At 38.8% G+C, this 16,867-nt stretch overlaps 2 protein-coding genes across 2 annotated transcripts in view; one reads left to right on the top strand and one right to left on the bottom strand.

The window, feature by feature from the left end:
* The window catches only part of TG (thyroglobulin), a 535,242-nt gene that overhangs the window by 128,475 nt on the left and 389,900 nt on the right, over positions 1-16,867 (bottom strand). The gene's annotated exons all lie outside the window — the stretch shown is intronic.
* The window catches only part of SLA (Src like adaptor), a 94,647-nt gene that overhangs the window by 35,995 nt on the left and 41,785 nt on the right, over positions 1-16,867 (top strand). Inside the window, exons 2-3 of the mRNA XM_053715372.1 lie at positions 15,626-15,699; positions 15,989-16,088. Coding sequence (XP_053571347.1) covers positions 15,639-15,699; positions 15,989-16,088 — 161 coding nt within the window. The 5' untranslated portion in view covers positions 15,626-15,638. The remainder of the gene's footprint in view (positions 1-15,625; positions 15,700-15,988; positions 16,089-16,867) is intronic.

Here is a 16,867-nt window from a genome sequence, read left to right as displayed (position 1 = left end):
ATTATTTGCCCTTGAATCTCTTAAGCTATTTGAGGGTTACTTGGAATTAGGAAGATGGTCAAAATCTGACCTTTGGATCTGAGTTGACCTCTACTGTACTCTACAGGCAGATCTCCCAATTTTGTTCCTTCCATTTTCTGTTAGCTAAAGACTTGTCCATTACTCTTTTTACAATTCTGTCATACAAGATGTTGGAGCTTAAAAAAATTATAATATTACATACCCACATACTAATTTCAAGACATTTAACTTGTCTTGTCTCCTTTCCTCCAACCTTAAATTGTGACCTCTTGTCACAAACAATTTTCTTGGAATAAACAGAGCTTCTGCCATCTCTGTATATGAGCCTTATATGTCACCTCTCAAGTGCCTTTTTCTAAAGAAAACAGACCCAGTTTTGCTAGCCTCTCCTCATAGCTTAAATTCTCAATTCCCCTTATTAGCTTTGTGGCCCTTCTCTGAACTTTTTCTAGTTCTGCAGTATCTTTTTTTGTGATCGGTCCCCAGAACTGCACTCCATACTCAAGGTGAGGTCTTACCAGGGATTTATATAGTGACAGAATTATACTTTCCTCCCTTGAATCAATGCCTCTTTAATACATGCTAGTATCTTATTAGCCTTTAAAGCCACTGCCCTGCATTGTACACCCATCTTTAGCTTGTTATCTATTACTACTCCCAAATCCCTTTCCTCCTCTGTTTAGCTAAGTCTTGTCCCATTAATATAACACATTGCCTGCTTATTTTTACTTCCAAAATGTAGAACCTCGCATTGTCCCGTATTAAATCTCATTTTCCATTTACCTGCCTATGCTTCTAATTTTTGCAGATCCCTTTGTAACGAAAGTTCATCCTGCTCTGACCTAATTACCTTACTTAATTTAGTATCATCTGCAAAAATAGAGATGTCGCTATTTAATCCTTGCTCCAAGTCATTTATGAAAATATAAAAAATAGCAGGGGCCAGTACTGATCCCTGGAGGACTCCACTGATTACCTTTGTCCAATCTGAGTATGATCCATTCACTACTACTCGTTGCTCCCTATATTTTATCCAGTTATTTATCCATGAGCTAACATTTTCAGCATTTCCCAGTCCCTTAATTTTGTGCATTAATCTCTCATGTGGCACTCACATCAACTGATTCCCCTTTATCTATATTTTTACTTACTTCTTCATTCCATTTTGGCATGGAGTTTTATTCACTTTAATATTGTCCAGTTTTTTCATGATATCTTCTATACAAAACCCAGTTAATGGTATGTGCTGGCATGTTCTAGTTTGTTCCAAAGTATCCTCTATTGGTTCCTCTCTTTTGCATACTGAAGAAAACAACTGGTTTAGTACCTCAGCCTTCTCCCTGTCATTATTTATAATGCTACCCTCCACGCATTTTAATGTACCTATATTGTCCATCTTAGATTTTTTGCTATTTATGTACTTAAAGAACCTCTTAGGTTTAGACTTAGAATCCTTTGCAATTAATTTTTCATTTTCAATTTTGGCTACTTTGATTGCTTTTTTGCATGCATTGTTACATTCCTTATACATATTGCATGTTGAGTTTGTACTATTTTCTTTGAATAATTTAAATGCCCAACGTTTTTTTCCTAATTTCTCTTAACACATTTTTATTTAGCCACATTGGCTTGGATTTTTTTTTTTAACCATATGGTATTTGTTGATATGTATATTTATTTAACAAAGTTTTAAATGTTATCCATTTATCCTCTGTATTTTTATTAGAGAATACTTTGTCCCAATTTATGTTATTTAATGATTTCCTTAAATCGTTGAATTTTGCTTTCTTAAAATTAAAAGTCTTAGTTAAACCTTTACGACACTGCTTATGAAAAGAGATTTCAAATGTTACCATGTTATGATCACTGTTACCCAAATGTTCTTTGACTTCTAGGTTTGATATTATATCTGTGTTGTTTGATAGCACTAAATCCAATATAGCGTTACTCCTAGTTGGCTCCTCTATTAAGAAGTTATCCCTGAGAACATTTAAAAATCTATCCCCCTTAGCTGAATTACTAGTTTTGTTGGCCCAATTTATTTCAGAGTAGTTAAAACCTCCTATAATTACAGCATTGTTATTAGCAGCCTTACCTATTTGCATAAGTAGTTGAGTTTACTCCAGGTCACTAATGTTGGGGGCTTGTAGCATGTTCCAAGTAATATTTTTTTAGGATTTTCCCCCACACACTTTATTTCAACCCACAGGGTCTCAACATTGTCACCTGTAGCATAAATATCTTCCCTTATTGTAGGTTTAAGGTTAGGTTTAATATACATGCAGATTCATCCACCCCTTGTATTATTCCTGTCCCTCCTAAATAAAGTATACCCCTCTAAGTTAACTGCCCAGTCATGTGAATCATCCCACCAAGTTTCAGTTATACATTTATACAGCTCCCTCATTTTTCTCATCATGCTTATTGCATTTGTTGTCATACATTTAATTTTCATGTATATTTTGCTGCTACTTGGTGTGCTTTCCTCCATACTTTCTAATGTGACATTATATAAGTCATCCCTTCCTTGAGATACTATAGAAGTGACATATTCACAGACTGATCTCTCTGTTCTATTGTGTTCTAGCTGACCCTCCCCCCCCCTTTGCCTAGTTTAAAAGATTCTCTAACACCTAGATTTAGAGTTTTGCGGCCAAGGGGGTGCGTTAGCTACGCGTGCTTTTTTTCCCCCGCACCATTTAAATACCGCTGGTATTTAGAGTTTACAGAATGGCAGGGTTTTCAGTGCGTTAGGCTCCAAAAAGGGAGCGTAGAGCATCATTTAACGCCACTGCAACTCTAGATACCAGCGGTGCTTACGGACACGGCCAGCCTCAAAAACGTGCTCGTGCACGATTCCCCCATAGGAAACAATGGGGCTGTTTGAGCTGAAAAAAAACCTAACACTTGCAAAAAAGCCGCGTTCAGCTCCTAACGCAGCCCCATTGTTTCCTATGGGGAAACACTTCCTACGTCTGCACCTAACACCCTAACATGCACCCCGAGTCTAAACACCCCTAACCTTACACTTATTAACCCCTAATCTGCCGACCCCGCTATCGCTGACACCTGCATATTTTTTTTAACCCCTAATCTGCTGCTCCGTAAACCGCCGCTACTTACATTATCCCTATGTACCACTAATCTGCTGCCCCTAACACCGCCGACCCCTATATTATATTTATTAATGCCGATTCATCCACCCCTTGTATTATTCCTGTCCCTCCTAAATAAAGTATACCCCTCTAAGTTAACTGCCCAGTCATGTGAATCATCCCACCAAGTTTCAGTTATACAGTTATACAGCTCCCCCATTTTTCTCATCATGCTTATTGCATTTGTTGTCATACATTTAATTTTCATGTATATTTTGCTTCTACTTGGTGTGCTTTCCTCCATACTTTCTAATGTGACATTATATAAGTCATCCCTTCCTTGAGATACTATAGAAGTGACATATTCACAGACTGATCTCTCTGTTCTATTGTGTTCTAGCTGACCCTCCCACCCTTTGCCTAGTTTAAAAGATTCTCTAACGCCTAGATTTAGCGTTTTGCGGCCAAGGGAGTGCCTTAGCTACGCATGCTTTTTTTCCCCCGCACCTTTTAAATACCGCTGGTATTTAGAGTTTACAGAATGGCAGGGTTTTCAGTGCGTTAGGCTCCAAAAAGGGAGCGTAGAGCATAATTTAACGCCACTGCAACTCTAGATACCAGCGGTGCTTACGGACGCGGCCAGCCTCAAAAACGTGCTCGTGCACGATTCCCCCATAGGAAACAATGGGGCTGTTTGAGCTGAAAAAAAACCTAACACCTGCAAAAAAGCCGCGTTCAGCTCCTAACGCAGCCCCAATCAGAACAGCCAATAGAATGCGAGCTCAATCTGATTGGCTGATTGGATCATTCAATCGGATTGGCTGATTCCATCAGCCAATCAGAATATTCCTATCTTAATTCCGATTGGCTGATAGAATCCTATCAGCCAATCGGAATTCGAGGGACGCCATCTTGGATGACGTCCCTTAAAGGAACCGTCATTCGTCGGGAAGTCGTCGGTGAAGATGGATGTTCCGCGTCGGCGGGATGAACATGGATCCGGAAGAAAGAAGATTGAAGATGCCGCTTGATAGAAGACTTCAGCCAGTTCATGGACCTCTTCAGCTCCCGCTTGGATGAAGACTTCAGCCGGATCATGGACCTCTTCAGCTCCCGCTTGGATGAAGACTTCAGCCGGTTCATGGACCTCTTCAGCTCCCGCTTGGATGAAGACTTCAGCCGGTTCATGGACCTCTTCAGCTCCCGCTTGGATGAAGACTTCAGTCGGATCATGGACATCTTCAGCCCCCCGCTTGGGCTTGGATCAAGACATCGGAGGAGCACTTCTGGATCGATCGGTGAACCCGGCGAGGTGAAGACAAGGTAGGAAGATCTTCAGGGGCTTAGTGTTAGGTTTACTTAAGGGGGGTTTGGGTTAGATTAGGGGTATGTGGGTGGTGGGTTATAATGTTGGGGGGGGTATTGTATGTTTTTTTTTACAGGCAAAAGAGCTGAATTTTTGGGGGCATGCCCCGCAAAGGGCCCTTTTAAGGGCTGGTAAGGTAAAAGAGCTTTGAACTTTTGTAATTTAGAATAGGGTAGGGCATTTTTTTATTTTGGGGGGCTTTGTTATTTTATTATGGGGCTTAGAGTAGGTGTAATTAGTTTAAAATTGTTGTAATATTTTTCTAATGTTTGTAAATATTTTTTTATTTTTTGTAACTTAGTTCTTTTTTATTTTTTTGTACTTTAGTTAGTTTATTTAATTTTATTTATTTGTAGGAATTGTATTTAATTTATTTATTGATAGTGTAGTGTTAGGTTTAATTGTAACTTAGGTTAGGATTTATTTTACAGGTAATTTTGTTATTATTTTAACTAGGTAACTATTAAATAGTTCTTAACTATTTAATAGCTATTGTACCTGGTTAAAATAATTACAAAGTTGCCTGTAAAATAAATATTAATCCTAAAATAGCTACAATGTAATTATAATTTATATTGTAGCTATATTAGGGTTTATTTTACAGGTAAGTATTTAGCTTTAAATAGGAATAATTTATATAATAAGAGTTAATTTTTTTGGTTAGATTTAAATTATATTTAATTTAGGGGGGTGTTAGTGTTAGGGTTAGACTTAGCTTTAGGGGTTAAAAAATGTATTAGAATAGCGGTGAGCTCCGGTCGGCAGATTAGGGGTTAATGTTTGAAGTTAGGTGTCGGCGATGTTAGGGAGGGCAGATTAGGAGTTAATACTATTTATTATAGGGTTAGTGAGGCGGGAGGGAGGCGGATTAGGGGTTAATAACTTTATTATAGTAGCGGTGCGGTCCGCTCGGCAGATTAGGGGTTAATAAGTGTAGGTAGGTGGCGGCGACGTTGGGGGGGCAGATTAGGGGTTAATAAATATAATATAGGTGTCGGCGGTGTTAGGGGCAGCAGATTAGGGGTACATAGGGATAATTTAGCTGGCGGCGCTTTGCGGTCGGCAGATTAGGGGTTAATTATTGTAGGTAGCTGGCGGCGACGTTGTGGGGGGCAGGTTAGGGGTTAATAAATATAATATAGGGGTTGTCGGTGTTAGGGGCAGCAGATTAGGGGTACATAAGTATAACGTAGGTGGCGGTCGGCAGATTAGGGGTTAAAAAAATTTAATTGAGTGGCGGCGATGTGGGGGGACCTCGGTTTAGGGGTACATAGGTAGTTTATGGGTGTTAGTGTACTTTAGAGCACAGTAGTTAAGAGTTTTATGAACCGGCGTTAGCCCAGAAAGCTCTTAACTACTGACTTTTTTCTGCGGCTGGAGTTTTGTCGTTAGAGTTCTAACTCTCACTCCAGCCACGACTCTAAATACCGGAGTTAGAAAGATCCCATTGAAAAGATAGGATACGCAATTGACGTAAGGGGATCTGCGGTATGGAAAAGTCGCGGCTGGAAAGTGAACGTTAGACCCTTTAATCACTGACTCCAAATACCTGAGGGCGGTAAAAACCAGCGTTAGGAGCCTCTAACGCTGGTTTTCACGGCTACCGCCCAACTCTAAATCTAGGCCTAAATGTGTTACCATTCTGTACAAATTGTACCCAAGTGAAAAGTCAGCCCAGTACTCTAAAAAGTCAAACCCCTCATTTTTACACCATGTTTTTAACCATGAATTAACATACCTTAGCTCCTTCTGCCTTACTGAGTTAGCACATGGCACTGGTAATATCTCCGAAAATATTACTTTGGAGGTCCTTTCTTTAAGCTTGCTACCTAACTCCCTGAAGTCATTTTTTAGGACTCTCCATCTCCTGCTGATTCCTTCATTAGTACCAATATGTACCATGACTGCAGTATCAGACCCACATCCCTCTAACAATCTATCAATACACTTCACAATATGCCTAATACGAGCCCCTAGAAGACAGCAAACTGTTCTATTTAAAGGGTCTGGATGACAAATTACCATATCAACCTTCCTAATAATAGAGTCTCCTACCACCAACATCTGACTCAGGCCCTGATTTATATAATTTATGTTAGAACTTACCGGATAAATTAATTTCTTTCATAGTGGCAAGAGTCCATGAGCTAGTGACATATGGGATTTACATTCCTACCAGGAGGGGGCAGTTTCCCAAACCTCAACATTCCTATAAATACACCTCCTACCTCATTCATACCTTAGTTTAACGTGTAGCCGAGAAGTGAGGTGCAAAAGAAGGAGTAAAAAGCATACAAAAAGAGGAAATGGAAAAAATAAAGTGCTTTATACAAAAAAAATCATAACCACAAAAAATAGGGTGGGTCTCATGGGCTCAATGAGCTATTGACGTATGGGATATAATACCCAAGATGTGGAAATCCACGAGTCACTAGAGAGGGAGGGATAAAATAACACCACCTAAATCAGCTGAGAAATTAAATCCAAAATAATTAAGTTTTCTTTTAAAAAAATCCATAAAAACTCAAATCAAAAGGCATTAGAATCAATCTTAGACAACTGCTTGAAGAACCTTTCTACCAAAGGCTGCTTCCGAGGAAGCAAACACATCAAAATGGTAAAATTTAGTAAAAGTATGCAAAGAAGACAAGGTTGCTGCTTTGCAAAATTTGATCAACTGAAGCTCCATTCTTAAAAGCCCAAGAAGTGGCAACTGATCTGGTAGAATTAGCTGTAATTCTCTGAGGCAGAGACTGCCCCATCTCTAAATAAGCTTTGTGAATCAAAAGTTTCAACCAAGATGCCAAAGAAATGGCAGAGGCTTTCTGAGCTTTCCTGGAACCATAAAAAAAAAACAAATGGACTAGAAGTCTTTCTGAAATATTTAGTAGCCTCAACATAATATTTTTAAAGCTCTTACCACATCCAAAGAATGTAGAGACCTTTCAAGAGTATTCTTAAAATTAGGGCACAAGGAAGGAACAACAATTTCCCTATTGATGTTGTTAGAATTTGCAACTTTAGGTAAACATTTTAATGAAGTTCACAAAACAGCCTTATCCTGATGGAAAATCAGATAAGGAGACTCACAAAAGAAAGCAATTCGGAAACTCTTCTAGCAGAAAAGATAGCCAAAAGAAATAACACTTTCCAAGAAAGTAGTTTAATATCCAAAGAATCCATAGGCTCAAAAGAAGGAGCCTGCAAAATCTTCAAAACCAAATTGAGACTCCGAGGAGGAGAAATAGATTTAATAACAGGTTTGATACAAATCTAAGCCTGAACAAAACAGTGAATGTCAGTAAGTTTAGCAATCTTTCTATGAAATAAGACAGACAGAGCAGAAATTTGTCCTTTCAAATTATTTGCAGACAAACCCTTATCCAAACCATCCTAAAGAAGCTGTAAAATCCTAGGAATTCTGAAAGAATGCCGGGAATAATTATGAGTGGAACACCATGACATATAGGTTTTCCAAACTCGATGATAAATTTTCCTTGAAACAGACTTACGAGCCTGTATCATAGTGCTAATCACTGAGTCAGAGAAACCTTTATGACTAAGCACTATGCTGTCAATTTCCATGCCTTCAAATTCAGAGATTTGAGATCCTGATGGAAAAACGGTCCTTGAGACAGAAGGTCTGGCCTTAAAGGAAGTGGCCAAGGCTGGCAGCTTGACATCCGGACAAGATCTGCATACCAAAACCTGTGAGGCCATGCTGGTGCTCTCAGAAACACATGAGATTGTTCCATTATGATTTTGGATATCATCCTTGGAAGAAGAACTAGAGGCAGAAAAATATAAGCAGCTTGGTAAAACCAAGGAACTGCTAAGGCATCCCCCATCTCTGCCTGAGGATCCCTGGACCTGGAAAGGTATCTGGGAAGCTTCTTGTTTAGACTAGAGGCCATCAGATATATTTCTGGAAGACCCCACATCTGTACAAGATGAAAAAATACATCTGGATGGAGAGACCACTCCCCAGGATGTAAAGTCTGACGGCTGAGATAATCCGCTTCCCAATTGTCTACACCTGGAATATGAATTGCAGAAATTAGACAAGAGTTGGATTCCGCCCAAGAAAGTATCCAAGATACTTCTTTTATTGCTGAAGGACTGCGAGTCCCTCCTTGATGATTGACATATGCCACTGTTGTTATATTGTCTGTTTGAAAACAAATGTAAAGCTCTCTCTTCAATAGAGGCCACACCTGAAGAGCTCTGAAAATTGCATGGAGTTCTAAAATATTGATTGGTAACCTCGCCTCTTGAGTTTTCCAAACCCCTTGTGCTGTCAGAGACCCCCAAACAGCTCCCCAACCTGTAAGACTTGCATCTGTTGTGATCACAGTTTAGGTTGGAAGAACAAATGAAGCCCCTTGAACAATAAGGTGATGGTGTAACCACCAAGTCAGAGAGAGTTGACTGTTGGGATTTAAGTATCAGTTGTGATATCTGAGTATAATCCCTGCACCATTGGTGCAACATGCAAAGCTGTAGAGATCTCATATGAAAATGAGCAAAGGGGATCATGTCCAATGCTACAGTCATGAGACCTAAAACTTACATGCACATAGCCACTGAAGGGAATGATAGAGACTGAAGGTTTAGACAAGCTAAAGCTAATTTAATTTGTCTCTTTTCTGTCAGAGAAAGAGTCATGAACACTGAATCTATCTGGAAACCTAAAACTGTGACCCTTGTCTGAGGAATCAAGAAACTCTTTTGTAAATTGATCTTCCATTCATGTCTTTTGAAGAAACCACACTAGTTGTTTCGTGTGAGATTCGGCAAAAATGAAAAGATTGAGCTAGTACCAAGATATCGTCCAAATAAGGAAACACCGCAATACCCTTCTCTCTGATTACAGTTAGAAGAGCACCGAGAACCTTTGAGAAGATCCTCAGAGCTGTCGCTGGGCCAAATAGAACAGCGACAAAATGGTAATGCTTGTCTAGAAAAGAGAATCTCAGAAAATATAGTGATTTGGATGAATCGGAATATGAAGATAAGCTTCCTGTAAGTTTATTGTGGACATGAAATGACCTTGCTGAGCAAAAGGCAGAATAGTCCTTATAGTCACCATCTTGAAAGTTGGGACTCTTACAAAACAATTTAGAAATTTCAGATCCAGAATAGGTCTGAACAAACCTTCTTTTTTTGGGACAATGAATAGATTTGAATAAAAACCCAAATCCCGTTCCTGAGGAGGAACTGGAATAATCACCCCTGAAAGCTCCAGGTCTGAAATGCATTTCCAAAAAGCCTGAGCCTTCACAGGGTTTGTTGGAACATGAGAAAGAAAGAATCTTCCCATGGGAGGTCTTATTCTGAAACCTATTCGATACCCCTGAGAAACAATATTATGAATCCACTGGTTTTGAACAAAGACTGTCCAAATGTGTTGAAATAATTTTAATCTGCCTCCCACCAGTTGAATTGGTTAGAGGCTGCACCTTCATGCAGTCTTAGGGGCTGGATTAGGTTTCTTGAAAGGCTTGGAATTAATCCAATTCGGAGATGGTCTTCAATTAGAGCCAGAGGCCTTAGGGGAAGGAGAGGTTTTTTGTTCTCTATTCTGACAAAAGGAACAAAAACGATTGGGAGCTTTAAATTTACCCTTAGATTTCTTATCTTGGGGCAGAAAAACTCCCTTTCCCCTGGTGATAGTGGAGATAATAGAATCCAATTGAGAACCAAATAATTTACTACCCTGAAATGATAAAGATAGTAATCTAGATTTAGACACCATATCAGCATTCCAAGTTTTAAACCATAAAACTTTTCTAGTAAGAATAGCTAAAGACAAAGATTTAATATCAATCATATTGACATCAAATATAGCATCACAAATAAAATGATTAGCATGTTGAATTAAAAGAATAATGCTAGACAATTCAGGATCTATTAACTGTTGAGCTAAACTGTCCAACCAAAAAGTTGAAGCAGCAGCAACATCAGTTATAGAAATGGCAGGTCTAAGAATATAGCCAGTATGTAAATATGCTTTCTAAGATAAGATTCAATCTTCCTATCTAAAGGATCCTTAAAGAAGTACTATCTTCCATAGGAATAGTAGTACGTTTGGCCAAAGTAGAAATAGCCCCATCAACCTTAGGGACTTTTTCCCAAAACTCTACATTAGCCACAGGTAAAGGATATAACTTTTTACACCTAGAAGAAGGTTTAAAATAAGCACCACGTTTAGACCATTCCTTAGCAATCATATGAGAGATAGCATCTGGAATAGGAAAAACTTCAGGAGTAACCTCTGAAGTTTTTAAAACAGAATTCAAACATTTGCTATTCTTGTTATCAAGAGGACTTGATTCCTCAATACTCAAAGTAAACAATACTTCCTTTAATAAAGAACAACTATATTCAATCTTAATAAGAAAGGTTCATTTATCAATTTCAGACTTTGAAGTAGGATCCTCTGAGCCAGAGCAATCCTCATCAGCAGAAGTTACTTCAGTATGCTGACGATCAATACAGGCTTCATCAGATTTATGAGAAGTAAGGAGAGACCTTTTACGTTTATTTGAAGGCTGAATAGCAGTCATAGCCCTCTCTATAGCTGCAGCAATATAATCTTTAATATCTACAGGAATATCATGTACATTAGACTGTGAAGGTTTAACAGTAGATGTATTTGTACTTACAGAAACATTATCAGCATGTAAAAGTTTTTCATAACAAGTGACAAGAAAGATCAGCTAATTTACAACATACACACTTAGCTTTGGTAGAATTGTGTTCAGGCAGCTTAGTTCCTACAATAACATCAGAGGCAGGATCAGTCTGAGACATCTTGCAAAAAGTAACAAATAAGAAAAAATAACATTCAAACAAAATATCCAATTTCCTCAAATAGCAGTTTCAGGAATGGGAAAAAATGTTATTATAAATTTTTTTATACAAAAGTAAAATCAAAAGCAAGCAACCTAGCCCTCAAAAATCAAATGAGAGCAGAGAGCAAAAAGAGGGAGAGACTAATATAATAGATTTAAGGTGCCAAAAAACTGTGAAAATGCAGATCAAAAAACTTTTGGCGCCAAAGATTAATTACCCGACTCGCGTCATAACAGGCGTGACTTTGCGCCAAAAAAACCTTGCAACAAGAAAGTTGCAAGAAATTATGTGACTCGCATCACAGCAGACGCGACTTTGCAACAAATATGTCACAATAAAGTCTAGAAGATGGCTGCGAGCATCTGTTGCTCTGAAGAATCCTGCTTCTAATCCACACTACACTGTCATCTTTCTATGCCATCTGCACCTCCCTTGACAGGAAAGCTGTCTGGGAACATTAGGCAGATAGAATTACTCCAATCTTCTCCCACGGAAGTCATTTAACTAAAATAGACCCCAAAAGGGACTTTGTACATATTGAACTGCAGGCCTACTGCCACAGGGAAATGGAAGGCAATCTGGCTGAGCAGATACTGGCGGTCTTTCAGCCCTCATTGGATCGCTTACTGTCGAGCTAAGAGAAGCTACATGAAGTGATACACACCACTGTGAAGCCTAACTTTACAAACAATGGGCCGGTACGCAAGCAAACCTGCTCCCCAGACCGCAACCCATATAGCCTACCCCGCATCCATCCTCACAGACCTATCACAAGGGACGATTCTCCCGCTCCTACCTCGGATCATTTGGCGATGTGCCGAGACAGAGAGAATGAGCTCCCGCTGCACTCATTCTCTGGGATGGTGACCGGCCCTGAAGGATCTGCTGGGAACTACATTCCGCAAGAGATCTCCACTCCTGCCCGATACGTGGGGAAATTTGCCACTGAGATGCTGACAGATCTACCCCGCACACTTTCCTCCAAAACTGAATCACAGGGGGCCTCCACGGACATGGACACAACCACTGATCCCCTTGGACACATAGCTACAAGTGACTGGGAACCAGCTTACAAGCCTGCTCGATTTGGCGCGGATCTAAGGGCTACAGTGACACTTATTGTGGCTGTGGGACTCACATCAGGGACCCTGCAGGATGCAGACCTGCTGGACATGCCTTGCTATTGCTCCCCTGAGAGGAGTTACGGGTGGAGACAGAGAAGGGCTCGGTTAGTTACGGGAGTTGGTTGATCCATAATCTGGTAATTATCTTCCACGTGACCTGCTGCCTTTCGGTATAAGTATGTGTCCCGCAACGATATATAGAACTTTCTGCCCTGTAAAGATTAATTTTTTCGTTCCTTTAAAATGTGGCTACCTAACTCTGACCCGTGTTGGAATCGGGTAATCTATCCACTTGACCCTACTCACTTGTTGCAGGGCCACAGTTTCTCTGTATTTCTGGCTACCTGCAGATGAAGGAAAGCGGGGAGGATTGTTGGTGAGCTGGCTTTTAGGGCACCTTTATTGACACACTTCTATAAACCTAACCGGCTCTTTCAGATTCGGCAAGCATAGCGCTGAGTTTTAAGATAAGCACATGGCCTCCCTTTGTTATTTTATTAAATGAGTGGGGTGTTGCTGTCAGTTTTCCGTGCAGACATACATTAGTTCTAAATAAGGAACTCTGCGTTGACCCTGTGGACATAGAGAGTTGTAAAGGCTGCAACGCTGGGTTAATATCTAAGGCATGGACTCAGATCCTACAACTAACCTTTCTGGGACTTGAATGTGTTGTCAACAAAGAAGCGTTCACTGTTTTGGATTCCTGTTTTTCCCCTTTGTTATGACATAATACTTATCTGCACCTATAGTCTGTTGTCAGGATGCATTTCTATTTGTTCATGACCTCTTACATTTACAAAAACAAAGACTAGTGTGTCTCTCTTGCTGGGTCCTAATGTTTACTATTGCCCCAATAATGATGCTCTATGCTTGCTTCTCAGTTTAAATTACTTTCTGCCCATTATTATACATATTATTTTATCCTGCTGTGTAAGATCCTAGCTATGACTATCATCACATTAAGGTCTCCCTATCCTGCTGATATCCTAACATATTCATATTTCATATGCCCCTAGATTGAAATCAGCATATTGCTCCCACACTCTTGGCTAGGGGACAATTACCTAATTATCTGTCAGCATTACAAAACACTACTAAACTTTGTATTTAAATCATCACACCCTGGAATTTGGTGGCGGAAGAATATGACTGTAATCACCCAAATTTATACATAGCTTAAATTATAGGATAACTGGCATCTTGGAATAACCGCCTATATCTGTTCAATTATATCTTGTATGTAGCTTTGTTAGACTGCAGATGCTCTAATTTGTTCTAATCTTGGCCATGTTGTATGTTGCTGTTCCACATGTGTTTTTGGTTTAGTTTTATTAGTGTAATATTTCCTTTTTTTTTTTTTTTTCCTTCTTCTTTTTCTTTTTTGTTGTTGTTGTTAATCACTAACTGACAATATATGTAAGATAGCTGGTGACTTGTAACTATAAGTATCCACAAAAATTTACTCATTACAGGCAGCACCAGCCGATAGATGTTAGTGAAAAATGGTTAGTTATTTTCAGTGAATTCCATCACCTTGTTTAAAATCCTAATATGGCTATTTCATATGAACTATGGTTGTCCCCAATAACGTGATCTCTTGCAGTGACACCTGTATTCAAGAGAGTCGCAGTTTAACATCATTGTAATTCAGCCTCATCCACAAGTAAAAATATATTCGGGCTGATGCAGGTTCATGGCCTAACCAAATGCATAAGCTGGTTTATCCTGCAATACTGGATAGCATATAATGTGTCCTTTCTCCTATATATATATATATATATAATGGGGATGACATACATCTGATAGCTCCAGATCAATTGGGGAGGTGTTTAGATTATATATTTAGTTTGATAAAGTTGTTTTGTTTATTAGTATATATAAAAAAAATAAGAAACACGGGTTATACATGAACTGATGTCTAGCTAACCTGATAAGGCTCCTCTTACAAGAAGAATCTCTTTGTTTTGAACATTATCGGAGGACTATATGGTTTGCTATATATAGAAAATGGAAACACAGTCCGCAGCTCTTCTATGATACCAGCGGTAATAACTGTACTGTAGCCATTGACATAGGTAATACTTATTGCAAATGTGCATTGTGAATGTCTATAATTTTACTCTGTTTATGCATACATTTGTATAGCTGTACCTGTGTTTCTTTAATAAAAAAGAATTAAAAAAAAATAAAATATGTCACAATAAAAAGTAAAATTCTGCATCATCGCGAGCCAAAGTCCGCAAAATTTTGGGAAAAAACAGACTTCTAACTGGAACCCCAGGTAAGCCTAAAACTCCCATAAACATAATTCCCAAGCTGAAACTGTTTAGACTGCAAAGGGAAATACACAGACCTGACTCATGGCAAATGTATACAATATACATTCAAAACTTTATAAGATAAAGTGCCAAACATAGCTGAGAGTGTCTTAAAAAATTATATATACTTACCAGAAGACACCTATCCACATATAGCAGACAGCCAAACCAGTACTGAAGCATATCAGCAGAGGTAATGGTAGAGGAGTATAATGTCAATCTGTAAAGGGAGGCAGAGATGAATAGGAGGTGTATTTATAGGCATTTTGAGGTTTGGGAAACTTTGCCCCCTCCTGGTAGGAATATATATCCCATACGTCACTAGCTTATGGACTCTTGCCACTTACGTGAAATAAATATACACATATTTTTAATCCATTCCCAGTCAAATACCTTTAAAGAAAAATAATAATAATAAAAAAAAATGTTAGCCCACCCCAAAGAAGTGTATGGGGAAAGGGAGTTAACAAGGTTGTGCTATCCAAACTCCAGATGCTAACATGTCTGAGTCTTTCACTCGAGTAATAACTTTTTTTCTTTCACCTTACAATACCTGCGCAAACATGGGAGTGCTATTGATTTACCTTGAGCGATGTTAGTTAAAAATTTTAAGCTCCGCTTGTAATCTAGCCCATATTTGTTTTATTTTTGTTACTTTTTATTGATAAATTATGTCTGACATATTAGAAGGTAATGGTTTCACCAATGCATGCTTTTCTTAGTAAAATTACCAATCTAAAGCATGTTCCATCTACAGTATTTAGATTAATAATCTGTGTCGTTGTCTGCTGATATTTAGTTTTCTGTTCCAGGTAATAAATCACTGTGTTTGTGTTTTATTTGCAGAGCCAAGGTAGATATGGGAAATGTTATAAAAACTACAGCGCCCCCACCAGATAATATTACTGCTTGTCAAACAGGTAAGAAATAATACGAACAAGAATTCATGATGATGGTATCTAAGGGAAATACGTTGGTTTTCCAAGACTCGATCTCAAAAAAGCAGGTGGTGTTACCATGACAACCCCAACTCTGGGATAAACTTTGTGCTATGCTTTGAAATTGAGCTATTTTTGTAACAGCCCCATTTGAGGGTCCTAATCATACTACAGGGTGCAAGTTTTTATTGACTGCTTAATAACACTACCAACCATTGAGAAGAATTATATGTATGTGATTCCTATTTGTGTATTATTTTCTATCTGACAGGAACTGAGAGTGATTTCCTTGCTGTCCTTTGTGATTATCCATCTCCTGATGTAAGTGAGCCAATCTTTCAGTTAGGAGAAAAACTGAGAGTTATATCAGAGTAAGTAATCTTGTTTTATGTTGCACAATAAATGTAATCTAGTAATAATTTAAAGAGAAAAATGATAATAAACCGTTCATCAGAATACAGTATTAATTTACACTCTTAAACTCATAATTCTAGATTAAAGGCACTTACAGAAACAAAACAGAAGTAGGAAATGATTATTTTGGGTAATTTAACAGTTGGTAAACAATCCAGTAGCATGCAGTAGCGCAGTAGGGAAGGCCAGGGACAAGAGGTATCAGCAGCAAAAACGTGAGGTTATTATTAGAGGAGTAATATACCTTATGGGCCACAGGGAAAAGGCTGCAACAGGACTTCCTATTTCAACAGTGCCCTTTCTGGCCTTGCTGTTTGAAATCAGCAGAAGCTGAGTCTGCAGTAACTTAGAAGCAAGAGGCCCTGCATGTAAGTTATTGTGAGTCGCTCTTCCCCTTGCTTAGGCTGAACCAGAATACCTGCATGTGGGCAGCTCCTGGTACAGATATAGTGGCTACATTTTCTATCACACTGTGACATAAACCCTGTCATCAAATTTGTGAAGACAAATCCATACATTTTCCTTTGAGACTTGTTTTGCAGGGAGCACACAAAGGGGCCAGGCACGATAAAGGTTCCCACCAGAGCCTCTTGTAGAAAGGTTTTGTTTTATAAGAAATGTATTTGTGTGAATCTATGGGCGTATGTATGTGTGCGTATCTATAGGTGTATGTATGTGTGCGTATCTATAGGTGTATGTATGTGTGCGCATCTATGGGCGTATGTATGTGTGCATA

This window comes from Bombina bombina, chromosome 5 (assembly GCF_027579735.1).
Source record: "Bombina bombina isolate aBomBom1 chromosome 5, aBomBom1.pri, whole genome shotgun sequence".
NCBI classification, from domain to species: Eukaryota; Metazoa; Chordata; class Amphibia; order Anura; family Bombinatoridae; genus Bombina; species Bombina bombina.
Note: the sequence above shows the minus strand (reverse complement) of the source record. Positions and strands in the feature narration are given on the sequence as shown.